Source organism: Lipotes vexillifer, unplaced genomic scaffold (assembly GCF_000442215.2).
Source record: "Lipotes vexillifer unplaced genomic scaffold, Lipotes_vexillifer_v1.1 scaffold75, whole genome shotgun sequence".
NCBI lineage: Eukaryota > Metazoa > Chordata > Mammalia > Artiodactyla > Lipotidae > Lipotes > Lipotes vexillifer.
Window position 1 is genome coordinate 821,699 of NW_006771517.1, and position 25,806 is coordinate 847,504.

The 25,806-nt window shown below is 51.3% G+C and overlaps 1 protein-coding gene across 1 annotated transcript; it reads right to left on the minus strand.

Annotated features, from left to right (window-relative positions):
* Positions 1–4,408: 4,408 nt before the first annotated feature.
* BPIFB1 (BPI fold containing family B member 1) lies at positions 4,409–25,287 on the minus strand. Its single transcript, XM_007446835.1, has 15 exons — positions 25,146–25,287; positions 22,436–22,571; positions 21,628–21,735; positions 20,562–20,711; positions 19,711–19,792; positions 16,365–16,428; positions 14,160–14,245; positions 12,974–13,153; positions 11,991–12,044; positions 11,342–11,500; positions 9,168–9,235; positions 8,224–8,269; positions 7,029–7,092; positions 5,997–6,073; positions 4,409–4,441 (listed from the first exon to the last, which is right to left on the minus strand). Exons 1-15 carry the CDS (start codon positions 25,285–25,287, stop codon positions 4,409–4,411), a joined length of 1,449 nt encoding a protein of 482 aa, XP_007446897.1.
* Positions 25,288–25,806: the final 519 nt, after the last annotated feature.

A 25,806-nucleotide genomic window follows, 5' to 3' on the forward strand; every position in this document is an offset into this window, starting at 1 on the left:
AGCTGTGCAGGAAATGCTAGGGCAACGTTAGCTACGGGCTCCCAGTGCAGAGGGCCTGGGTTCGATCCCTGGTCAGGGGACTAGATCCCACATGCATGCCGCAACTAAGAGTTCGCAAGCCACAACTAAGGAGCTGGCAAGCCGCAACTAAGGAGCCCATGAGCCGCAACTAAGATCCAGTGCAATAAATAAGTCAATGGCTGATATTAGTATGGTTTGGTGCCATATTTCAGATGGGTTGTACTTATTCTAGGATCTCAGCATCATAACATCATGGACGTTTTGGTTGGAAGATGCTTTAAAAGTTGGCAGGTCCCCCTCATTTCTGTCAATTGGGTCTCAACATTACTGCCAAGTGCTGTCCTCCTGCCTGAGCAGAGAAAGGCTCTAGGGTTGATTTCCTCATCTGAGTCACTAGGGGCTGGTGCAGGATATTGGTGGAAGCACAGAGGTCTCCCTTCCCTTCCAAGATCTGGCCTCTCTAAATAGGATAGGAGGGAAGATTTTGGCTGGAGCACCGTGAATTCTGTATGTTTACCTCATGGACTAATCTCTGCTGAGAGATGGGAGATTTCCTGGGGGTCTCCTCCATGAAAGGGAAGCCCTGGGAAGGACACAGAGATGTACAAGACATCATTATTGTCTGTCTCTGAGCCCCAGTCTATTCATCTATAAAATGGGAAAGTTAACCCACAGGAAGTGTCTAGTACTGTACTGGGAACTGAGTAGCTCTCAGGGAATAGAGGCTGTTAGTTGTCACTGTTATTTTGAGGAACAGAGAACAAACATATGGATACCAAGCAGGAAGGGGGGGTGGGATGAATTGGGAGATGGGGATTGACATATATACACTATTGATGCTGTGTATAAAATAGATAACTAATGAGAACCTACTGTATAGCACAGGGAACTCTACTCAATGCTCTGTGGTGACCTAAATGGGAAGGAAATCCAAAAAAGAGGGGATATATGTATACGTATAGCTGATTCACTTTGCTGTACAGTAGAAACTAACACAACATTGTAAAGCAACAGTACTCCAATTAAAAAAAAAAAAAAGAAAACTGGGTCACTGTCCTGCTGTGGATTCAGGTGGGAGTCTGGGGCAAGTGGGTGAGGCTTGGGTTCCCACCACTTCACCAGCTCTGTGTTACTTGAGTTCTCATCTGTAAGACAATAATTCCTGCAAGGCAGGAAGAGTTATTGAGATATCACTTGGTGTTTTTCATTTGCTGCTGCTGCTAAGACTCAGAGGGAAGCAGAGGACTTTTCCCACTCCCAGCCCAGGAAGGTGCTGGAATCTTGGAGTTCCGGATCTGCGGCTCCTGCCTCAGGGGTGCACAGATGGCTCCTGTGTTTCAGGGTGCAAATCGGAAGGGGGCTGGCACAGAAGACCACCTCTCTTCTTTACGGGGGGTGGAGACTCTGGGGGAGTGATGAGGGAGCAGAGAGTAGAGGGAGGTGGTGCGGGGTAATGGATAGGGGCTGCTTGGTAGTCATGTTGAGCTGTCAGAGCCTCAGTTTCCTCACTTGCCAAGTGGGAGCACCATAGGAGAGGCATTGGGTGAGTGAAGGTCTGTAAGACCCTTGGCCTAGTACCTGCAGAGCAAATACTTGTCTTGGTTTGGGTTCCCTAGAAACAGAACTTGAGACCAGGATTTGAGTGCAGGTAGCTGATAGGGGAGGTGATGCCAGGAGACACTGGTAGGAGAGGGGGAAAGTGAGGCAGGGAGGGAGACAGCCCATAAATGTGTGTATCAAGCAAGTGACCCCATGGGCACCTGGGGCTTGTCCCTCTGGGGTGCTGTGGGAGCCAGTATGGAGTTGTTCCCTGCTCCCAAGGGGTGAGGAAGCAGGGTTATATATTCACCACCCTCCAGGAAGCCCAAGAGGTTGTGGGCGGTCAGAACCCAGGATCCATGGCCATGACTGTTTTGGGGAAGTGCCCCAGTGTGGCCAGGGCTCCAAGCTGCTCACCTCTGACAGGATCCTGTGGGCTGGGACGGAGATCCGTTCATCGGCACCAGATGGGACCAAAGACTGGAAGCCCTGCCCTACCCTCCAGGCTCCTGGGAAACTCTCACAATAGAAGTACTCCAATTAAAAAAAAAAAAAAGAAAACTGGGTCACTGTCCTGCTGTGGATTCAGGTGGGAGTCTGGGGCAAGTGGGTGAGGCTTGGGTTCCCACCACTTCACCAGCTCTGTGTTACTTGAGTTCTCATCTGTAAGACAATAATTCCTGCAAGGCAGGAAGAGTTATTGAGATATCACTTGGTGTTTTTCATTTGCTGCTGCTGCTAAGACTCAGAGGGAAGCAGAGGACTTTTCCCACTCCCAGCCCAGGAAGGTGCTGGAATCTTGGAGTTCCGGATCTGCGGCTCCTGCCTCAGGGGTGCACAGATGGCTCCTGTGTTTCAGGGTGCAAATCGGAAGGGGGCTGGCACAGAAGACCACCTCTCTTCTTTACGGGGGGTGGAGACTCTGGGGGAGTGATGAGGGAGCAGAGAGTAGAGGGAGGTGGTGCGGGGTAATGGATAGGGGCTGCTTGGTAGTCATGTTGAGCTGTCAGAGCCTCAGTTTCCTCACTTGCCAAGTGGGAGCACCATAGGAGAGGCATTGGGTGAGTGAAGGTCTGTAAGACCCTTGGCCTAGTACCTGCAGAGCAAATACTTGTCTTGGTTTGGGTTCCCTAGAAACAGAACTTGAGACCAGGATTTGAGTGCAGGTAGCTGATAGGGGAGGTGATGCCAGGAGACACTGGTAGGAGAGGGGGAAAGTGAGGCAGGGAGGGAGACAGCCCATAAATGTGTGTATCAAGCAAGTGACCCCATGGGCACCTGGGGCTTGTCCCTCTGGGGTGCTGTGGGAGCCAGTATGGAGTTGTTCCCTGCTCCCAAGGGGTGAGGAAGCAGGGTTATATATTCACCACCCTCCAGGAAGCCCAAGAGGTTGTGGGCGGTCAGAACCCAGGATCCATGGCCATGACTGTTTTGGGGAAGTGCCCCAGTGTGGCCAGGGCTCCAAGCTGCTCACCTCTGACAGGATCCTGTGGGCTGGGACGGAGATCCGTTCATCGGCACCAGATGGGACCAAAGACTGGAAGCCCTGCCCTACCCTCCAGGCTCCTGGGAAACTCTCACAATAGAATGTGGCATGACCCTAGGGAGCCAGAGAAGATGGAGATGGACTGTCTCAGCTCCCTTGTGAGTGGGGGCTCAAAACCCAGGTTTAATATGATTTAGAAAAATAATGGGATGTGGGATGTGGACCACAAAGCGTGGCTGGGGGTCGAGGATGCATGTGGGGAGCTGCAGCACAGGGCCCAGCAATCAGCAACTGCCCAGCGAGTGTTCACTGACCCCAGTGTAAGCACCTCGTGCAGGGTCTTGTCCTGTCCCTCTCGGCCTAACCTGTAGGAGTCCTATAGGAGAAACTCTTTCCTGGCTGCCGTTCCACGTTGTGAGGTGTTCTTATGGATGTTTTTACTGTGAAGCTGTGTAGCGTCTTTTCCTGAAACACCCGCCTGTCCCTTCCTGCAAGGCCCCTCATGGGATGTGAGCTCTGTGTGCTGGGATGGACCCAGAGTCTGTAGGACAGGGGCCTTATTGTCTGTCCTGAACCTGCTGGCATCAGGAGGGCCAGGGAGACAATGACAGTCACGTGCTGTCTAAGTGGGAAGGGACTTCAGTGACAAGGCCCAACATCCCGGAGTCCAGGTAACAAGAGTGACAATGACATCACCCACAGATGACATTGTTTGAGCACCTCCCACATGCTGGGAACTGTTTTCTCTCATTTCATCTTCACCACAGGCCTCCAAGGTGGGGACTAAGATTCTCCCCATTTTACAGAGAAGAAAGCTGAGGCCCAGAGAGGGGGAGCCATATTTTAGGGTCAAGCAACCACTGAGGGGTCCAGGCCAGAACTCAAATCCTGCCTCCAGAGTCACACTGTTCAGCGAGCCCCCAACCCACCACATCACCAAGATCAACACAACGTGCGTACCCACCAGAGAGGTTGTCCTACCATAGGTGGTCTAGAAGCTGATGTGGAAGGCAGGAGGGGGCAACTGGCTTTTTTATTCCTGTCGCTCAGGGAGGTGGCCAAAACCTTGGACCTTGTCCATGTGTGTTTTGATATCACCAAGACATGGCTCAGATTAGCTCAGATGTGCCTGAACATGACCTAGATGTGGCTTGGATGTCCAGTCCCTAAGCCTGCCAGGGGCAGAATGACCCCTGAGTTGGGACAAAGACACACTCCAGACTGTAGGAGTCACAGACAAGTTTATTTATTGCAGAGAGGGCCAGTCTACAGAGCTGGCTTCCACACTCCTACTGAGACCCAGCTTGCATGGAAGGCCGCCGTGCAAGTCTTCACTGGGAGAGAGGAAAATGGTCTGAGGTTCTACGAGGAGGCCGGGGTGACCACAAGGGCATCCTGGAATTGGAGGAGAAAAGTCAAAAAAGTTTTTTTTAACATTCTGCCCTTTTGTGGTTTATGCTAGTTTATCCTCCACAAGGTGACTGCTGGCATTGGGGGTCATAACCCTGAACTCACTCATAAAAAATTCTTGGAAGGGTCAGAGCAGGAGTGTCTGTGTGTGAACAGTGACATCATGCAGGGGCCTGGGGCACAGGTAAAGTATCTGGGTGCAAAGTCTGGGATTATATAGGACTGTTGTCCCCAGGCCCAGCAGATCAACAAAACTCCCCAGAAGTTTTGGAAAATGCAAATTCCTGGCTGTATCCATTGGGTCCCAGGCAGCTAAATTTTTAACAACACTCTACCTTTTTTGAGGAAACTAAGTGTGATACAAGGAATGTAACCTATTAGATTTCCCCCAACATTCTATTATGATAATTTTCAAATATACAGCAAAGTTGAAAGAATTTTATAGTGAACACTTGTATACTCATCACCTAGATTCTACCATTAACTTTTTTAAAGCCATACTTGTTTAATCTCGGATCTATCCTTTTTTTGGGGGCCATGCTGTGCATCTTGTGGGATCTTAGTTCCCCACCAGGGATTGAACTCGGGCCCTTGGCAGTGAAAGCACAGAGTCCTAACCACTAGACCGCCAGGGAATTCCCTCCAATCTATCCATTTATTCATTCCTTTGACTAGATTTTAAAACATATTATATTGTAAGGCTATAAAAAGGATATCAGTGTGCTGCTAGTCCAAAACAAATTAATAGAGCAAAACAGGAAATTTGGAAAAAGCAGATCCAAAGGGTGAAATGATACCTTTCTAACCCAAACTGCAAATGATGCTTTGCAACTTGACTAAAAAAAAAAAAAAAGAGGACGGTTGCTAAATGCCCCCTAATAAGAGATACATGAAATATACTAAGCTCCAGCCACCCAGTTAGATGGACACCTGTTGTGTCCATCCAACATGAATTAAATGCAGTATGTGTCTTAGATAAACTGCTTATATTATAATTGAATCATTGTGTGTAGTTCATTAGTGCATGACCTGTATATTTAGATATCTGCTTGTTTTATGCGTGAGGAACCTGGGCTCAGAGAGGCCAAAGGATCTGCCTGAGGGCCCCTGGCTAGAGAGAGAGGCAGAGTTAGCATTTGAACTGGTCCTCTGGTCCCTGAGTCTAGACCCAGCCTAGGTATCATGCACAGTATGCTGTCATAATTCTCCATCAAAGCCAGCTGAAGCATGGAGACAGTTTTTTGAGGGTGGGCAGCTGAAAATGAGTCAAATGTCAACTTGCCTTTGAAGCCAGTTAACAAAGCCTCCTACCCTTCCCTCTGCCAGGTGGGATGACAGGTAAGATAGAAAAGGCTGGAGGTTTATGACTCCAGGCTAGGACAGCCATCCTCTACCGCTTACAGATGAGGACATGAGGCCCTGAGAGAGAAGGGGCTTGCCCAAGGTCCCCCATAAGTGAGCAGAGGGGCCAGGATTGGAGAGCAGCACCCACCTCTCACCCCTGGGCTCTCCCTGCGAATGTATGTTTAACCCCACTCACCTCTGTCAGAGACCATGAAGCCGCCTCAAATCCCAAGGCCTTCACCATTGACACTGAGATCCCGGATCTTAATTTGCCTGAAATCACAAGTGTGGTCAGAGAATGGTGGGCCTGGGGTGGGATTGGGCAGCTGTGGGCAGGCTCACATTTCCTCGACCTGGCACTCCCGACTCGGACTGCCCCTTTTGCCTCTCCCTGTTCTCCAGCCCTAGCGTCCACCCAGCCTCATCTCCCCATTCTTTGCCTCCAGCCCCAGCTTCTGGCTGCTCCTAAAGGTACCCTCACATCCTCTCCTGCTCCTGCTCAAGAAACATCAGGGCCTCCCATCACCCACAACACGTGCCTATACTTTGAGATTTCTTACTCTAATAAAACAAAGACATGACAGAAGTCAGAGGTTGCCAATTCTCCCCATCCCCAAGACCTGGGGCTCAACGGGAATAATTCCAACCTTTTCTCTTGGCTTCCTCCACTACTGACACAAATAACAATGCCAACAACAGCAAAGGCTAAGAACTGTTGAGCACTGACTGTGTCAGGCGCCCCCTCTCTGCCCCCATACAAACATCTTCTCCTTTATGCCTCTGAGGAAGGTGCTCTTATTTTCCCATTTTACAGAGGGAGAAACTGAGGCTCAGGATGATAAGGCAGCTTGTCCAAGGCCAGGCAGCCAGCAAGAAGGGGAACCAGCACTTGAGCCCGGGTCTATCGGAGGCACATTGGGTGTGCTCTAGTTGTCTGTTTCCACCTCTGTCTCTCTCCTGCTGTCAGCCCTGTGAGCCTGGGGCATTGCCATGCATGCCTAGGCTCTGGCATGAGTGAAGGAATTGGGCTGGGATGCTGGAGATGGGAAAGCTCATTTCCAGGTGGATGACCTGGAAGGCTTCCTGGAGGAGGCAGAATTAGAACTAGGCTCTGAGGATACGTGGAAAATAAATGAAAGGGGCCCCAAATGGAGACACAGGCAGGAGAAGTAAAGCACCTGCCCTCAATGCCCTGGGGACCAGGGGGATGGACAGCAAAGGGACGCACCGTTCTCGTTTGGCAGCAGGACGGAGGCAAGGATCTTGGTGGTGATGTCTTTCAGAAGTTCAGGCTGTGAAAGAGAAGGGGCCCCATCACCCTGGCTGAGAATCTGAAGTCCTCCCAGCCATTGCTAGGATGGGCACAGTCCCGCCCTGTGGCGAGGGCAGCTGGTGGAGATGCTGAATCTCAGGTTCCTGACTGGTCAGAACTGCAAGGGCTCCACGGACAAGACAGGCTGTGGGGGGAGGGGTGGGGCACAAACCAGGTGGCCCTAGATCCAGCAGGTAGGGGACTGGGGTATGTTTGTGGGATGCATCCCTCGCCCCTAATCTCAAGGGCTCCACCGCTCTGTTTCAGCAGAATTCTCCAAGGGAATTTCACCCTGTTTCCCGAGTTTTTGACTTCTCAAGGCGAAGCCAGAAGTCCTGATTTTCATGTGGAAACCTCCCCATTAAAAAATATTTGTCGGGCTTCCCTGGTGGCGCAGTGGCTGGGAGTCCACCTGCCAGTGCAGGGGACACGGGTTCGCGCCCCGGTCCGGGAAGATCCCACGTGCTGCAGAGCGGCTGGACCCGTGAGCCATGGCCGCTGAGCCTGCGCATCCGGAGCCTGTGCTCCGCAACGGGAGAGGCCACAGCAGTGAGAGGCCCGCGTACGGCAAAAAAAAAGAAAAAATTGTCAAAAACGATTAAAAGACAGAACAAAAGGGTGGAAAAATTTGCCCCTCTCCAAAACATAGAAACAAATACCCCGCCACAGCAGAAGACAGGATTCAGCCAATTTGAGATCTCTGATTCAGTCTGACTTAGGGAAACTGAGGACTGGGGGGAAGGGGCTGCCCAGGGTTACCACTGAGATGAGTCTATATGAGCAAAATGAGATGTGAATAAAGGAGATATGTTTTCTGATTTAGGGTCAGAACTTTACAGAAGGGAAGTCTGTGTGTATCTGTGTGTTTGTGAATGTGTGTATTCTCAGCTGTGTCTGGCATACAGTAGGTGCTCAGTAAACACCTGAACCAGGAGGTTGGACTTTGAGGCTGAGATCGGGGAGGCTGGCCAGCTCACCATGGGGTGAGCCCGTGGGGACCTTGGGGCCCGTGGGGACCTTGTTCAAAGCAAATCCTGGGCAATGTCTGCGTCTGAGATGGACCATCCTCGGCAATCCCCTGCATACCCAGGGAAAATCTGTTCATACTCACATTGAACAGGCCAATGGCTGAGTTCATCAGGTGAATCTGATCAGAGCTGCAACAGAAGATGCCCATGAGGCTGGTCCCTCGGAGTCCCATTCATTCATTCACCAACTACTTATTGAGCACCTGTTATGTACCAGACATGGTGCAGGCTCTGGATGTACAGCAGTGACCCAAATAAAATCCTTGCTTCATGGAGCTTACATTGTAATGCATGGGGGAAGCGGGGGGAGATAGCAAACAAATAGTTGCCCAAAGAGCAGGCAGAAAGATCACCCCCAGGAGTGAGGACCATGGTGGACTGAGGAGCTCTTTCTCCTTCTAAAGGGGGTACCTAATTCCTAGCTCCACTGTTTGTTGCCATGTAGGAATGCAGGCCATGGCGGCCAGATATTCTGATTTGTATATGTTGGCGACTGATTTATATTAAAAAACCTAACCCTATGTGGGCTGATGAAAACACATCCATGGGCTTGATTTGTCCCAGGAGGCTCCAGTTTGCAATCCCTGAACTCCCTTTGGGGCAGCAGGAGGGTGGTGGGATGAGGGGAGGACAGGCAGGGTTGTGGGAGGCCGCGAGAGCCGTGTGCTGCTGTGCTGGGCTCCATGGGGGCTCAGCATCTGGGCATGACTGTCACTGCCACTTTCTTGGTGTCCGAAGTGGGCTGCCCCAGGCCGAGGGGATGGTGCTGGGCGGCCCCTTCCCGCGTGGCCAGGGTCAGCCTGCCCCATGACTGCTGCAAGGCCATGTCCCTCTCTGCTTTCTCTCACACTCAGTCCTTGACAGTGGGACAGTCCCAGCAAGACAGCCTTTCTGCCTGTCCTGAAGCAGCCTTCACTCACACTGTCACCCCAGAGGCTCAAAACACTGGGTGTTTAAAGAAACCAGTGGTCACCAGACAGGACTCATTTTCATCACCAGAATCTTCAACAGTGATTTTCATGTTTACCTGATTTTGTTAAAGTTGAGCATAAGTAGGTCACCTCTGGTGTAAAACTGAGCTTCTGAGGTGGCTTCCTGCAACAAGAGAAACCCAGGCCCCATTTATTTAGAGGATGTGTCAGGTGTAGAGTGTGGGGTTCTGCAAGGAGGCTCTGGGGCCAAGCTGACACCGTCTGAATCTCAGCTGTTGGCTGTGACCTTGGGAAAGGGTCTGACCTCTGTGGGCCTCAAATTCCTTCTCTGTTGGGCTGGTACCTGTACCCACTCCCCATTGAAGAGACTGCACAGAGGATTACTGATCATGACAATGATGACAGTAGCCAATACACACAGAGCCCTCACTGTGTGTCAGGTGGTGTTTTAAGAGCTTTATCTGATCATCTCCTTTGATCCTCACGACTCTTGTGAAGTGAGTCCTATTCTTACCCCATTGTAGAGGTGAGGAAACTGAGGGGCAGACAGGATGGTAAATCTTAACCGGTTATTATTATTGGAAAGGTCAGAAACTAAGCCAGGCCTCAAACGCAGGTGCCGAAGATATCCATCATCTTGACCCATGGGCTGGGGTGAGCCCAAGTGCCAGGCTCCAGCTCCAGGGCAGCTGCACCCAGAGAACAAACTTCTCCTGCAGGCCTGGGCTTGGTGACCTTTTGAAAAGTGCCTGCCATTGGCCATGGAGGGGAAGTCCCCAGGGAGTGAGGCTGGCCAGGGGCAGTCCACTTCCCCTGCTGGTTGGGGGCTCAGAGTATCCTCCCACGCAGGAAGCCAGGGCACTGTGCATCCTGTAGTTGTGTGAATGGTGCCCGCTGACGTGTGGCGTGTGGACAGCCTGCACAGGACATGCAGTGACCCTCCTGTAAGGAGAGTGTAACGTTAGCCTCCAACAACCAGGTGATGTCCAGATTCCTCAGCCTCACTTATCCAGGGCCCAACCATGAACCTTGCCTCGTCTCTTTCTTCTCCCTGTCCTCTGTAGCATGCAGCTGGTGGCCCACTCAGATCCATTTATTGGGTGGGGCATCCATTCTTCAGCTGAATGCAGCTGCTAACAGTGCCCAGCCTTCCCCTTGTCTGGGGAACTGCCCTTGCTGGAGCGGAGCGGCCTTGCTGGGAGGTTATGTTGTGCCTACTCTGGGGGCAGTTATGGCCAACAACTGAAAGACAAGGGGGAACAAAAGGCCAACCTTCTTGTTTCAGCCTGGGCTCGACTCTGTGGTGCCACCATGCTCCCGAGCTCTCTGTGGGGTGAAGCAGAAGCGAGCCTCCAGCTGAGACCACATCCTTGCTCAGTCCTTCTCCTGGGAGCTCTCCCCCAATACATCACTTTTATAAGAGTCTTTGTCTCGGGCCTGTTTCTAAGGGCCCCATCTAAGATACCTTCCTACTGGGCTTGCCCTTTGATGACTCCCAGCCCCATACCTTTACGCACAGGGTCCCCCTATATAGAAGCTCTGAGATCTGACTTGCTGGGGTTACTGCAAAAATCAGTTAAGAACTTACTTGGAGCTGATTTAGTTCTGTTCATATTTCAGAAGAGGAATTACCCCTTTCCCTCTCAGGCCTGTGGTTTGGATAGAGGCAAACCCAATTCCCCACTCCTGTGTGTTTGTGTGTGTGTGTCCCAGCTCAGAAAATTTACATATTTCATTTTTCTGGCCACACTGGTTGGTTCATGAGTGGGCACTTGACCCTAACTCAGCCAATGAGAGTCAGGTTTGGAAGTTCTGCTGGAACTACTGGGAGAGAGAAGCTTTTCCATTGGGGTTGCCAAGCGGATAGGTTATAAGCCTGATGTAGCTTTGGGGCACTTCCATGAAGGGATAACCTGCCTGAGGATGAAGGTAGCACAAAGAAAAACAAGGGAAGAGAGAAGAATGAAGATGACATTGCTTGAACACCTGGATCCAGCTATTCCTGAAGCTATCTTGACCTAGACTTTTCAGTTATATGAGCTAATACAATTCATTTTGTGCATGTGAATTAAATTTCTGCCTAAAGATCCTGACTAATAAAGAGCTGGGCCCCCAAATCTCCTGATTCTTGGTTCAGAATTCCCTTCCCCTATCCCTGTGAGATAAAAAGAGTGGTGGAAAGGTTTTAGCAAAGCAAGAGGGGTGAACAGGAACAGTGGACAGGGGGGTCCCCCAGGTTGCTGCCAACGTCTCAGACAACTGAACTCACAATGCCCAGGGTGAAGAAGGGGCGGTAGGCTTCATTGGTGGCAAATACTTCCAGCATGACCAGTTGGGCCACCTTGGCATTGCCCTGGTCCACAAGGAGCTCTGGGGTCTCCTGAGTCAGGATCTTCACGATTTGTGTGGGCCTCAGCTGATTTGCTGCCTGAAAGGACATCAGACCCACATGTGACCTCCCAAGTGCCTCACCATGGCCTGCTGGCCCCATGCAGCCCCATGTGGTCTGACCACTGTCAACCTTCCTGGACTCCCTGCTTCCTCAGATCTTGGAATAGACTGTTGCTCTCCCCATCTCACAGCCTTTGGTTTTGCTTCTCCCTATATCTGGAATACTTTTCCCTTCAGGGAAGCCCTTCCTAATCTCCCAGACTCTATCAGGTGCCCCAGTAGTGCTCTCATAACCCCTAGAATCTTTCCTTTGTCACCACACTTGTAACTGAATTATTATCTGTGTAATTATTTGATTCAGGTCAGACTGTCCTGTTAGATTGAAATATCCGTGAGGCCTGGGACCAGTCCATTACAGTCACCAGTGCTCGGAGGACAGAGCAGTTCCACACGTACTTTACTCCCCAGAGGCCAGTAGACAGACCACAGCAAACACCCTTCAGGCTGCAGATGGCAAATGGACCAACCTTTTCACTGATCACCTTGATGCTTGACTTCAGCCTGCGGGCCGTCTCAGGAAGCTAAGGAAGAGAGGAAGCCAGAGCAGGTCCGCTGGCGGGGAGAGGGGAGACACACCTCCAGCAGCCCCACTGCTGGGATCCCCCAAACCCCAGAAAAGCTGGGAGGGCCTGGTGATCCAGTGCACATGTCTGTCCCTGGTGGGAAACATCCCCTATGTCAGTGGCTGTGGAGAATGAAGTCCCCGCCGGCCTGGACTTTTATTGTGGGTTGGTGGTGCTCGTGGGTCTGTGGACGGCTGGCTCCCTGTTCTCAGAGGACATAGAGAAGTGACCGAATTCTTAACTATAGTCATGAATGTGGTTGCTGGTGACCACTACCCTTTTCTTGTCGTCCCAGCCCCTCACCCTGACTTCTAATCCCCGAGATCTTGGTGATCTGTTGTCTGTCAGCTGACCTGTCCCACTCCCCTAACTTTGGGCCAACCCTATCCCCTTCTGGGCCTTGGTTTCCCCATCGGTCACCCCGGTGAGGTGGCACACTCCAGTTGACTAGGGGTGGTTTTATGCTGTGCTGGGTTGATCAGGATTCTGCGGCTGTGTCAGCATCCAGGGTCAACAGGAAGGAGAGCCCCGAGAGATTAGTGATGTCTGCCGTGGATGGCGGTGGTGCAATCGCCATCCCAGGGCCAGTCAGAAACTAAAATGCCCTTTGGACAGGCCTGTTATTTGGTAGAGGAAGCAGGCATTTCAGGTTCCGGGAGGGCAGAACTAGGACTGGTGCTGGATGTTACAGGGAGGTTTTCAGCTTTGGAGTTATATATCAGAGGCAGGGTCTGCTCGAGAAGGGAGTGAGCTCTCCATCACTGGAGGTATGTAAGCTGAACCTGACAGGTGGTGCCTGCTTAGGAGTCCTTGTGTCCCTGTTGATTCAGGAAATCCCCATAATGCGGCAGAGGTGGCTTCACGCTCTGTCCTATGCTGAGGCTTACCACATAGTCCAACAGGACCATGAGTTCTTCTGGAGGGAGCAAGGCAGCTACTGCAGCATTCACCACATCCTTCCTCATGGTGAGGCTGAAAGGGCTGTGGTATAGGGAGGGCAGATTCAGGTAATCCACACTGTCATTGAACAGCTTAGTCACCTTTCCTTCCGAGTCCACCAACTTGGCCTAAGGACACACAGAGCAGAAAGTTGTCTGGGAACTTTAACTCCATGGCGTATCCAGTAATAACCTAGAAGGAAATGACACCATTCAGCTTGTTTCCCTTTTTGCATTTGCTGCCAGGAAACTCAGCCTGGCATTCAGTGCTTTGCTGTAGATGATGACTTATCTCAGGTGTCTAGCAACATCTACTGCACTTGCACCCCTCAGGTAATCTCTGATTTTTAAAAAATCTAGATGTCTTATGTGGCATTTAGGTTTCAACTTCTCAGATACCTCACAAACCCTTTAGATATCTGAAGGGAAAATTCAAGACTGCAACAGAAGGGATGGAAATGTTTGATGCTGCTGTTTTCCAAGGATCCATGAAAACTGGTCTGAGATTCACGCTGCCTTTGCTTGAACTGGTTCCTGAGGGCATCCAGCCCCAGTGTGGGTGGGCGGCTCCACATTTTATAGAGAACCAATGGTTACCGGTTTCTTGCCAGGCCCAATGCAGCCTCATTTCTTCGTCTCCTTGGTGACCATTGTTATTACTTTTTACAGATCCGGAAATTGAGGCTTAGAGGGGTGAAGAAACTTGCCCAAAGTCACACACCAGGGAGCTGTGGAGCTGGGAGAGAAACTTAGGTCTGTGTGATCCTCAATAATGTGTCTCCATCCTGGGCTCTTGTTCAAGGTCACCAGATATTTGAGGAATAGAAGGGGCTTGCCTGCGAGAAAGGCTAAGAGCCCCACACACTCTGTACCCTGACTGGAAAAATCAGGGTTGGAGGAAATCAGGTCACTGGGGTCGATGTTCTGTGTGTGGCTTCCAGCTGCTGATTTCTCTCCATCAGAATGGTTTACATGGAACACGTTCAGCCTGTTGAGATTCTTCTAAATCAGCCTGTGTGTCCTAACTGTGACTGGCGTTTTTCTCCCCTGAAACAGACCCATGGTGTCTGACCCTTGGGGGTCAGAGAAGGGCAGTGATGTCCCCACTTTCTCCTTGAGGTCCCATGACACTCACCCCCAGGATGAGATGAACAACATTATGGTCGATGGCAGGAGACATAAAGTCAAACTCCAGATGGTCAGAGTTGAGAGAAACAGGCACTGCTCAGGGAGAAGAAGAAAGTTCTGTGAGGGTGGAGGACAGTATTGGATGGGATGGTTTGGGGCTGCTTTTGGCTGGAACAGCATTATTGCATGAGGTGGAGTAAGGGGAGGGGCAGGCGTAATGATGATGTTGATAAGGACCATGATAAAAATGATGATGGGGCTTCCCTGGTGACGCAGTGGTTGAGAATCTGCCTGCTAATGCAGGGGACACGGGTTCGAGCCCTGATCTGGGAGGATCCCACATGCCACGGAGCAACTAGGCCCGTGAGCCACAACTACTGAGCCTGCGCATCTGGAGCCTGTGCTCCGCAACAAGAGAGGCCGCGATAGTGAGAGGCCCGCGCACTACGATGAAGAGTGGCCCCCGCTTGCCACAACTAGAGAAAGCCCGTGCACAGAAACGAAGACCCAACATAGCAAAAATAAATTAATTAATTAATAAACTCCTACCCCCAACATCTAAAAAAATTAAAAAAAAAAAAGATTATTATACTGACTGACATTTATTGAGCATATATCAAGCACCAGGTAATGTGTTAAACCTTTACATGTGTTAGCTCATGGAATCCTCACAATAACCTTAGGAGGTAGGTCCTACGATTACCCTCATTTTACAGATGGGGAAACAAAGGCTCACAAAAGTGAAGTGACTTGCTCAGGGGCATACTGTGAAAGGATCTGAACCCAGTCGGTCCTATGCCAACGTTCTGGTTTGGAGCAAAACTGACCTACTGCTTATACCTGTCTGCCTCCCCCACCAGACTGAGCTGCACGCCGCCCGCCCCCCACCCCCACCCCCACCCCACCCCCCCCGCCCCCACCAGGGTCTGGGTCTGTGCTAGGGATTGCGTGCGTTTGCCTTGGGATTCCCCACTTGGCCGCCAGATGGCGGTGGCGTCTCATGTGCCCGGGCTGTTGGGCGGAAAATGGAGAGGACAAGGGAAGGGCGCAGAGGCGGGCGGGGAGCTGGTCGTTGGTCTGCCTACTCCTGGGGGAGGCCTTCTCCCCTGCCCCTGGGGAGCAGGGAAGCCGGACAGACTTGGGTTGGAGCCCCAGCAACCTTGGCTAGCGTCTTACTGCCTCTGAACCTCAGTTTCCTCATCTTAAAATGGGGATAGAGTAGTATACCTGCCTCATAGGTTGTACAGGACCGGTACCTAGTAAAGTTGGCTCAGATCTGAATTAAACTAGACTTGGAACCTGAAGAATTGGGTTAAAGCCTTCGCCTATCACTAATTTCCTCTGTGGACTTGGACAAATGATTTCATTTCTGAGCCTGTTTCCTTATCTGTGAAGTGGGGTAATGATCCACTCCACTTCATGGAGTTGTCTGAAGAGTCAGTAAGACAGTGTATATAAAATACTCAGCTCAAGGGCTTGGCCCAAAGCAGGTGCTCTATGGGTGCTGAATGCCTATTGATTCCATTCTCTTCTTTCCACTCCTCTCTGGTGGCTTTGAATGAACCTCTTCAGATCCCAAAAGAGTAGATGGTAGAATTTTCTTCTTCCCACCAATCCCCTCTCTGAGGGGTCCAAGAACTCAGAATTTCACTGTGAGTGATCTGAGGATACAATTTATTTCTTCCCTAGTAGCCCATAGTAGTCTCTGATCATCTATCCATCCATCCATCCATCCGTCCATCCATCTATCCACCCATCCAGCACACATCTGTAAGCACCTCTCTGTGCCAGGCAGAGAACCTGCTATGTATCTGGAACTTTCCCATAAACTTTTAATCCTCACTAACAATTCTGTGAGGTAGGGCTGCATAAACCCCATTTTATAGATGAGGAAACAGAATAAGGAGGTGGAGTTGGCTTTTTCAAAACCATGGAGCAAATCAGTGGCAGAACTGGGATTTGAACTTGCGTTTATCTGGGGCACCCACTGGCTCACATAGAACCTTGCACGTACTGTGTGCTCATGAAGTCACAGTTGTGGTGATTTCCTGTCTGCTCATCCTGGGCAGGGATCAGATGATTCTTGTCTCACTTGCTCCTGGGCCAAGTTGCTGCTCAAGCCTGATGGGGGGAGGCCTGCCTTGGGCAGGGCCAGGGGCTGGAGGCCAGCTCAGCAGTCAAGGAGAAAGGTATGAGAGAGCAGCGCACCTACCCTTCGTCAGGTTCAGGAGGTCCTCACGCATGTCCTCAAAGGCTGCCTTGATCACAGGGCACAGCTGCAACAGCACAAATGCAGGGCCTCCATCAGCCAGGGGCCAGCACATAGCCCCACAGTGACCCATGCCCAGCTCTCCTGAGCTGAGTCCCATCCCTGTGCCCACGGCCAGCCAGATTTTCACCCATGGGCTTGAGGACTCAGTGGTGCATCTACGTCTCCAGCCATCACCGCTGCTCAGAGCCCGTCACAGCCTCTGGTGTCACTTGGCATCTTTTGCAATGGTTTGTCCCTTGCCCTGTGTCCAGGGTGTTGCCTGGCCTGTCAGCTGTCCTCCCCTCAGACTCATCGTGTTCACAAGAGCCCACGTTTCCATAGGAGGGAAATGGAGAATGCGTTCCTTCATTCACTTCTTGAGTCAACACTAGGTACTGACTTCCTTCCACGTGTCAGGTTAGAATACAGGCCAGCAAGACAGACCCAACCAGACTTGCGAACAATCTCTGTGGGTTTCTAGCTCCAACACATCTCTTTGCCCCCCGAACTCTTAATTGCAGCAGTTCTCAGCAGGGGAGGATTTTGTCTCCCAAGAGACATTTGGAAATTTCTGAAGGCATTTTCAGTTGTCACAGTTTAGGGGGAGTGTTACTGGCATCTAGTAGGTGGAGGACAGGGATGCTACTAAACATCCCTCAATGCACAGGACGGCCGCCACAACAAAGAATTAGGGGGCCCAAATGTCCATAGTGACAACCTCTGGCCTGAGCTGTTCTTCTTGGGGAGGAAGTTAAACAATTGACTTACTTGACCATGGGGCCCAAAGGCCTTGTTCTCTGCTCTAGGCAGCCTGTTTTCCAGGGCAGTGCTCTGAGATTTTGTCATTTTGTCTTAGGTACAATTTCCCCAGTGAAGAACCTTCTGGTTGACCACCCATTGCGACTCTCGAGAAATGACAATGCACTTTGACGAATGTTAATTTTTCCTATGAAAAACCTGTTCCCTGCTCCAGCTGCTTTGCCAACCCTGAACCCAGGAAGGATGGAGGAGTTGAGCTCAGAGACTCCCAGCATTCACTGCCTGCTCCTCATGGGAAGGGTGTCTCTGGCACCCTCTGCGTCTTCTCCCACAATTCCCCTTCCTTCAGTTCCACCCCTGGGTCTCAACCCGGGCTACATATTAGAATCCTCCTCTGGGGCAGCTAGAATCCTCTGGGATACCAGGGCCCCACCAGGCCAATTAAATCTGAATCTCTCAGGTCGAGCCCTGATATCAGTATTTTAAAAAGCCTTCCCAAGAGGTTCTGATGTGCAGTTGGGATTGGGACCCACATATTTACACTGAAAGGGGCATTAGCATTTTCTAGATGGGCTCCTGCCAGATTTAAACATGCTGCGCCTTTTTCCCTTCATGCCAAGTAAAATATTCATAGGACTGCAGTTTCAAATCCAGTGATTCATGGTGGGAAACCATGATGATTAATGGAATGCCAGTTTTCTCAAATTGTTCACTTTATTTGGCTTTTCACCCTTAAAAACAGATATCATGCAAAGAACATTTTATAATCCCAAGTTCTTACCATCTTTTCTAGTGGAAGACACATTTGTAGCTATTAAAATATAATGCCAGTTAAAATATGATTTTGCTGGAGGCTGGGAAAAAATTTCCAGCTGGGCTCTACTTTAAGAAACTGCCACCTTTAAATAGAAAAAAAAATTTCTTAAGAGAAAAAGTACCTCACATAAGTAAAGCTAAGTTTTACAGAATTATTCACTTTCAAAGTCCTTTCAGAAGGCTCTCTGGAATGGTTTTAAGAAGTATTAAATACGGTGCAGCTATTAAAATAGTTATGAATATCATACAACGGCATAGGAAATAGACATACCGTAGAGGATATCAAATAATATTGATGTCGAGTTCAGCCACATAAAAATCTGAGTGCATGTGGATGGAGATTTGGAAAACAACATGCAAAAGAAAAACTAACCGCCAAGTTAAGGTTGAAGAATTATGGGTATTTTTTTCCCAAAAGTTTTGGTTATAATAGTGTGTTTCCCATTCAAAAAAGTTTTTTTATTAAAAATATATTAATTATCTGACGAGGTGTTTTTATTATTTATTTATTTCATTTTGGCCACGCAGTGCAGTGCGGCATGCAGGATCTTAGTCCCATGACCAGGGATCGAACCTGTGCTCCCTGCAGTTGAAGCGTGGAGTCTTAACCACTGGGCTGCCAGGGAAGTCCCTGACAAGGTGTTTTTAACCCCAGGAGAATCACTGTTGTGAACACATCTTGGAATTTACAGTGAAAATCAATGGTCACGGTGGATGAATCCAACTTACAGAGTTTTAGTTTACCTGTGACATTGAAGGGACATATAAAATGAGATGGATTCGTGTTTATGAATAAGAAACATAAGAAAAATAAGTGCAACAAGACCTGGTGGGTGACAAACCCCTGACGACACAACCAGGATGGTGTGAGGCCCTGGTGCGCTCGAGCCAGCTTGGACCAATTTACGAGGGCCAACTCTTAAATTTTCAGGAATATCTGAGCTTGGTGCTAAACCTGACATTATTAAAAATTAAGTTGGGGCTTCCCTGGTGGCGCAGTGCTTGAGAGTCCGCCTGCCGATGCAGGAGACGCGGGTTCGTGCCCCGTTTCGGGAGGACCCCACATGCCGCGGAGCGGCTGGGCCCGTGAGCCATGGCCGCTGAGCCTGCGCGTCCGGAGCCTGTGCTCCGCAAATGGGAGAGGCCACAACAGTGAGAGGCCCGCATAACGCAAGGAAAAAAAAAAAAAAAAAAAAAAAAAAATTAAGTTGTATAAACTCACAATTAAATAAGTTATGCTAAGATCAAAGTCAATGAAAACTCAAAACTCATTACTTCCTAATTATTTTGTTTCATTTTGCTGTTATCTATTGTTCTTAGCTTATTTACATCTATTGTATCTGCATGGTGGAAATGCCCTCCAAGAGTGGGCTACCAGGCATCTCTTCCTGACTGCTCAGTGACATCACACTAGTAGCCTGAAATTGGCAATGGAAGGGGTGTTTACATCAAGGAAATCAGTAAATGTTACAAATCAGAGCTCCCTTCCTTCAAGCAACCCCTTCTGAGTCAATTGTGAGCAATTTATCAACACATCACTGTTCAAGGTCCCCTGGCTGACTTTTGGGATTTTCATTACCTTGATCTCAAGGATCCACTGCTGAAAGAGTGACCCAAGCTCAGAAGCTTCCCGCTCAAGGAAACACAGGTCCCTTAGCACCAGCGTGCAGTTCCATCCCCAACCACAGGGGGAGCAAGCTTCACAGGCCAGAGAGACCCTGATTCCACTTACCTCGCTTTTCACCAGTTTGGGCAGGGCTGGCACCAGGAGGCTTATGACCTTGTCAGCTAAAGAGTTGAGCAGGAAGGAGAGCCTTCCCAAGAGGAGAAGAGGAGAGAGATGAGGCAGGGTCAGAGATGATCACCCCTCCCCTGTTTTACAGAAGGGGAGACTGAGTCCAGGGGAGGAAGGAACTTGCCCAAGGCACAGGGCCTATTAGAAACAAGGCTGGGTGTAGACCCTGAGCCTGGTGTAGACAGTGGCAGACAGTTCTCAGGGACAGGGCCTGGGGCTTGTCTTTAGGAATTTGTGCTGGACACTGGGATGAGGGCAGTTGGCATCCCCCCCGTTCTCCTGCTAAGGAGAGATGGAGGGAAGCACCATGTCTTTGAGCATCTTTTGCGTGCCCTGCCCTCAGCTGACTGCTTAGCGCTGCTGCCCTGTTAATCCTCTCACTGTGGCCTGGAAGGTGAGGCATGGGGAGGTGACTTGCCCAGCGTCACCTGGACAGTAAATGAAGGAGACACGTTTGCCTGACTCCAAAGTTTATACCCATGGCTCCACCCTAGTCTACCTGTGTGGTTTGAGGGGCCTAGGAAAGAGCCTCCTCTCCACCTTCAAAAGTTTGCCTCAATTTCTGGCATGATGCCTGAAATCCCATCACTATCGCTTCACCCTTGATATCTTGAGCTCTCTTTGACATCACAGATTTCCTGGAGGGAGCTCCAGATCAGGAGTCAGGAGAGATAAGTCCTTTTCTTTCTGTGGGCTTCAATGTTCTCCATCTGTAACATGGGGCCAGGACACCACCTGGCTTCCCTCCCAGGCATGCCAGGAGCCCAGTGGGAGGAGGTCACACTCACTTATGTAGCAGGCTGATGCGCAGCCTCCCGTGGGTGTTGGAGCAGTCGCTGAGGACCAGGCGGGAGTGGTCTCTCTCGCTAGTCTCCACGTGGATGATGGCTTGGGCCTCCGTCTCCATGTGCAGCTCCACAGTGGTCTTGACCAGGGGCCTGGGAGTGGAGGAGCCCCATGCTGTGAGCTCCATCCCAGCTTCAGGCTGGATCAAGCCAAGCCTGCTTTCCACCTCTGTCTCCTGGCTCTCACTCCTCCCTTCTCAGGCTCCTTGCTGGGTTCTCCTCATCTCCTCAACTGTTGACTTCATTGTGTCCCAGGCTCAGTTTCTGGATTCCTCTCCTGGTTTAAATCCTCTGCATATGTCAGTAGCTTCCAAACTTATACTCACTTCTCAGATGTCTTACAGGCATCTCAGGTTTAACATGTACAAACTGAACTATGGATCCTTCCCCGAATCCTCTCCTCTCATGATCTTCCCTGTTTTGTTTGCTGGCCACTCCATGCTGCCTTGACCCCTCAATCTCCCCTCTCCCCCTGCCCCGCCCCGAGCTCCCATTCAATCTGTCAGGAAATCCTGTTGTGTCCTCCAAGACATATTTGGAATCTGTCTACTTCTCACCACCTTCCTGTTCCTAAACCCCAGTCCATGCTATTATTATCTCCTCCTGAATTATTGCAGTAGCTTCTGGATAGCCTCCCTGTCTCCACTCTTGCCCCCATACACAGCAGCCAGAGGGCTTCTTGAAGAATGTGAAATCATGTCATGTCCCTCCTCTGCTTAGAGCCCTGCACGGCTCCCATCTCTCTTGGTAGAACCAAGTCCTCACCTTGACCCACAAGGCCCTGTATGATCTGGCCCCAGCTGCCTACTGGGGCACCACCTCGCTGCCCCCTTTCCCCGCTCTCATTCCGTTCTGTGAACAAGGCAAGTGCACACTTGCCTGAGGGCCTTTGCACTTGTTTCCTCTGCTTGGAACTCTCTTTTCCAGACACCTGCATGGAGGATGGGGGTGGGGAGAAAGAGTGGAGGAAACTGTCAGGCCAGCTGTGCCTGACTGAGGGGACACTCACGTGTTGAATACAGCTACCATGTCCAGGGGAACATTGATCATCAGCTCCCGGCCATCATCTAGGGGTTGCACCTGCAGCTGGTGGATGCTGGCTGAGGTGACTTTCAGCCTGGATGGGACATGGGAGAGATGAGATTCATGCCTCATGTTCACTGAGCATCGTCCCCAGACCGGCTTCCCTCCATCTTTCCTGTCTCCACCCCCCCAGTGCCCAGCCAGCAGCCGGACCCGAGTCCTGTGTGCCGACTCCTCCTCAGCACGGTCTTGCCTCCATCCTCCTCTCCCCTGCCCGCAACACTTCCACGGCTCCCCCATCACTTAGGAGATGAATCCAAGCTCCTGGGGCTGACTTGTAAGACCGTCTGCACCCTGGCCCTGTTGATCTCTCCCTCTTGGCCTTGGGGTCTGAGCACCAGCCACTCTGACCCTAACCTCCCCCTGCCCAGGCCTTTACTCAGGCCAGTCCCTCTGCCTGGAATGCCATTTCTTCTTGTCTCCTGGTGAACATGGAGTCATTGGCTCACCTGTCCCCTCCACTGAGAAGCATCGCCTTATCCCTTCACCCTCCCACACCAGGTGACCTTCCTCTGAGGTCACCCTGCTTAGGGCTCCTGGGTCACTCTCTTATGGTTATTGTTACTCCTCTGGGAGCCTCTGAGGGAGAGGCTTTGTTTGAGCCATCCTTCATGGTCAGGCACAGAGCTGATACCCACCAATGCTTGTTGACCGACTGATTGAGCATGCAAAGCGTGTCCCGGGCAAGTGTGTGGGCAAAGAGCTAGCTCCCGACTTGGTTCTGCTCCACTCACCAGATGATATGCTTCAGGACGGACCTCACCAGGCTGCTGAATATGCCCCCGGCCGACTCCTTCTTTATGGTACTGAGCAGCGGCAGCTGCCGCAGGGTGTTGATAGCATCGTGATCCTTCAGTTTCTGTGTCAGCCCTGGAGACAGATCCCAGGGATTAGGGTCCAGCAGGTGGGGCGAGAAGGATGGCTTGGTGGGGGCTCCAGGCTGGGAGGGGACATCACTCAGGACTACGTGGACTGGGATATAAGGTGAGGCTATGGATGGCTCCATTCTGATCATCTCCACTGTGTAAATGTGGCCTGGAGGACGATGGTCCAGATGGGTCACTTTCACATGAAGACTGTGGCTGGGCACGGGTGGGACCATTCACACCCTTGAACATTGCCAGCCTCTGCCGGGAGTGTTGGCCAGGACACCCGGCACATGGACCTGCAACTCTCTCCCTAGCCAGGGGCAAACACTCTGGAGCCAAGAGGCAGAGAACTCATAAGGCCTTGTTTGGGGCTGTTTTGCTGCTGAAACTCACTTGCTAATGATTCTCTGACATCCACATCCTACAGGCCTGTTGTCCAAAGAGCCCCAGGTGCTGAGTAGAGAAAGGAAGAGCCAGGACCCCTGGGTTCTGGTCACTGTTGGACTTTTTTCCTGACAGCTGCAGCCCATTTAACTTGTGTGCAGAGCAGGTCAGAGTGCTGGAGAGCTGATGCTCCAGAAGAAAACCTCAGCCAATGACTGACGGGGATTGGTGTATAAATACCCCAGCTCCCTCCACCCTCGGGCAGGATGACTTAGGTGTGTCTCCCCCCCGTGGGGACACCGTGTCCCAGAGTCCCTGTGTGTTGGTGCCTCTCAGAGACAAAGCGGGCCTTTTTGCCTGCCCTGTGACAACGGAGCTGGTCCCTGTAAGTATTCCTCCTCTGCCAGCTGGCGCACTGTTCAGCACTGTCAGTAGAGGCTCTGGAGGGACATGGGGGAGGAAGGAGCTTCCCCTCCTGGCCCTGGTGCTCCTCTTGCCAGACTCCGGTGGCATCACCTCCCAGAGCTTCAGGCTGTGAGTTGAGTGGACTCCTATGGGCAGCCCGTGCTGGGGGCACCCCAGCTCCCTTCCAGGCAGTTACCCAGGGACAACTTCCCAGTGAGTCAACAGCAATCCCTTTGTCCAGGGGCTGCTTCCCAAAGAAATCCATTTTGCTCCTTGGCAGGCAGTTCTCTGCCAGGTGGCCTCAGCCTGCCAACCGTGGACCAGCTCTCACCCTGGACAGCTCAGGGACTTTCCCCACCATTCAAGGGGCTTCAACACACTCCTCCCATGAGTTCTGGGGAGGATTCTCTCCTCCAAGTTTCTTCTGTACTTGGATTTGAGCTTCCTACTGCATCCCAATCCCTAGGTCTCATTTGGCGTTCTCACTTTTTTTCCTTTTAGCCAATTTCCCAGTGTTCCAATTCCCGCTGATAATTCTTTATACAAACCCATCCGTTGGGCTTTACTGTGTGGTTTCTGCCTTCTGACTGGCCCTGACTAACACAGATGCCCAGTAGGACTGAGCTGCCGCTCCCGGTGGTAACTGGCTTCCCCTTACCTGACTTACTTCCCGCTCTCTTGCAGGTATTTCCTGGGATCACCTCCAGAACAACCCAGCTGCACACAGCTCCTGAACTCAGACTCCACTGCTGGGGAACCTAAATGGCTGCTCTCCAAGCTCCTTCTGGCTGAAATTCCACATGCTTGCGATTCAGCGTGGGCCCGAGGCACATACGCCTCCCCAAAGAGTGTCAAGAGCTCTCTGCTTCCCATCCTTCCTAGGGGCTCCCTCCTCTGGTTACAATGCCTGTCTGGCCCTGCAGGACCTGGCCCATCCCTGCCCATCCAGATGCAGCCCAGGCCCACTGCATACAGAGCATTGGTCTCTGCTTGCTCCAGTGGGACCTCCAGAGCACACTGATTTTCTCCCTCTCAGCGGACAACACTGGAGCAGTGGTTCTCAACTGGGGCAATGTGCCCTGGGAGACACTTGGCAATGTCTGGAGACATTTTTTGGTGTCACAGCTGGGCCGAGGATGCTGCTGAACAGCTAGAGTGCACAGGACAGCCACCCACAACAGAGGTATTCGGCCCCCAAGGTCAGCAGTGCTGAGGTTGAGAAGCTGGGCTGTAGGGGTCATTAAGCTCTTGTTACTTCCTGTAACAAGAAGGTTGTTGTTACTTCCCAGCAACCTAGGGAGGCGGACCCTCTTCCAGAGGAGGAAACCGAGGCTCAGGGAGTTACCAGGGCCACAGAGCTGGAGCGTGATAAAGCTGTGCCCGTGGCCCAGGCCAGCTGAGGGTCTTTGCTCCGGAGACTAGTTGCACCCTGGGTCTAACTCAGAAGAGGTCCTCTGGCAAAGGGGCTTAAGTGAGGGCAGCCGGAGAGGCAGTTGCATCATCGCATGCAGTGGCCGCACACCCCTTCTGCAGGCCATGGAACCTCAGAGTAGTGTGTTTTGGAATCGTGGAATTTAAGAAGAAGGGGATCTTGGAATCATGGACTCTTGAGATCGTAGACACTCCCAAATTTTGTAACTCACCCAATCAAGTCTCACCCAAGACCTGGGATCCCAGCAATGCCCTGCATACCCCCAGTGATGGGGAACTCTGTCCCTCCTTTGGAGGGCTGCTTTACCTGCCCCCTTGCCTTATGGCGGTGAGGCGTTGGGCGGCCAAGACTTACTTTGTTTGATGACTTCTGGGCCGAGGCTGAGAACCGCAGGAGGGCTGAGGGTGGCTCCCACCAGATTGGCTGCCAGCAAACCACAGAGGAAGGTGAAGGTCCGTGGGCTGGCCATCTTCTTGGGGGTGGGCAGGTGGCACATGGCACAATCTGGGGTGAGCATAGAGGGCCCTGTTAGCTGGGCAGAGAGACACAGGCCAGGCCCATCATGCCTGGTGACTTGGGCCATGGAGTCCAGGAGAGGCTGTTTAGTGAGATGGTCAATAGAGTGGGCTCTGGAGCCCTACTGGGTCTCTGTGTCCCTAGACAATCGACTTAAGCTCTCTCTGCCTCAGTTTTCTCATCTGGAAAATGGGCATCATAACCACTACTTCATGGAGTCGGGATTAAATGAGTTAATATCTAGAAAGCATTTAGCACGGTGCCTTTTGCATGGCAAGCACTTGGAAGATATTAGCTATTTTCTTACAAGAAAAAACAGTGCTCAGGACAAAACACTTCTGCTTCTTCAGTTCCTCAGCCAACTTCACTTCCTGGGGTTCCCCTCTTGCTTTACAAATTTCCAGTCATTCCAAGCTGCTTGAAGTTCCCAGAACTTACCTCGTTCTCTCCTGTGTGTGCCTTTGCTCTGCTCTTCCTGCTTCCTTATCTGCCTGCTGAA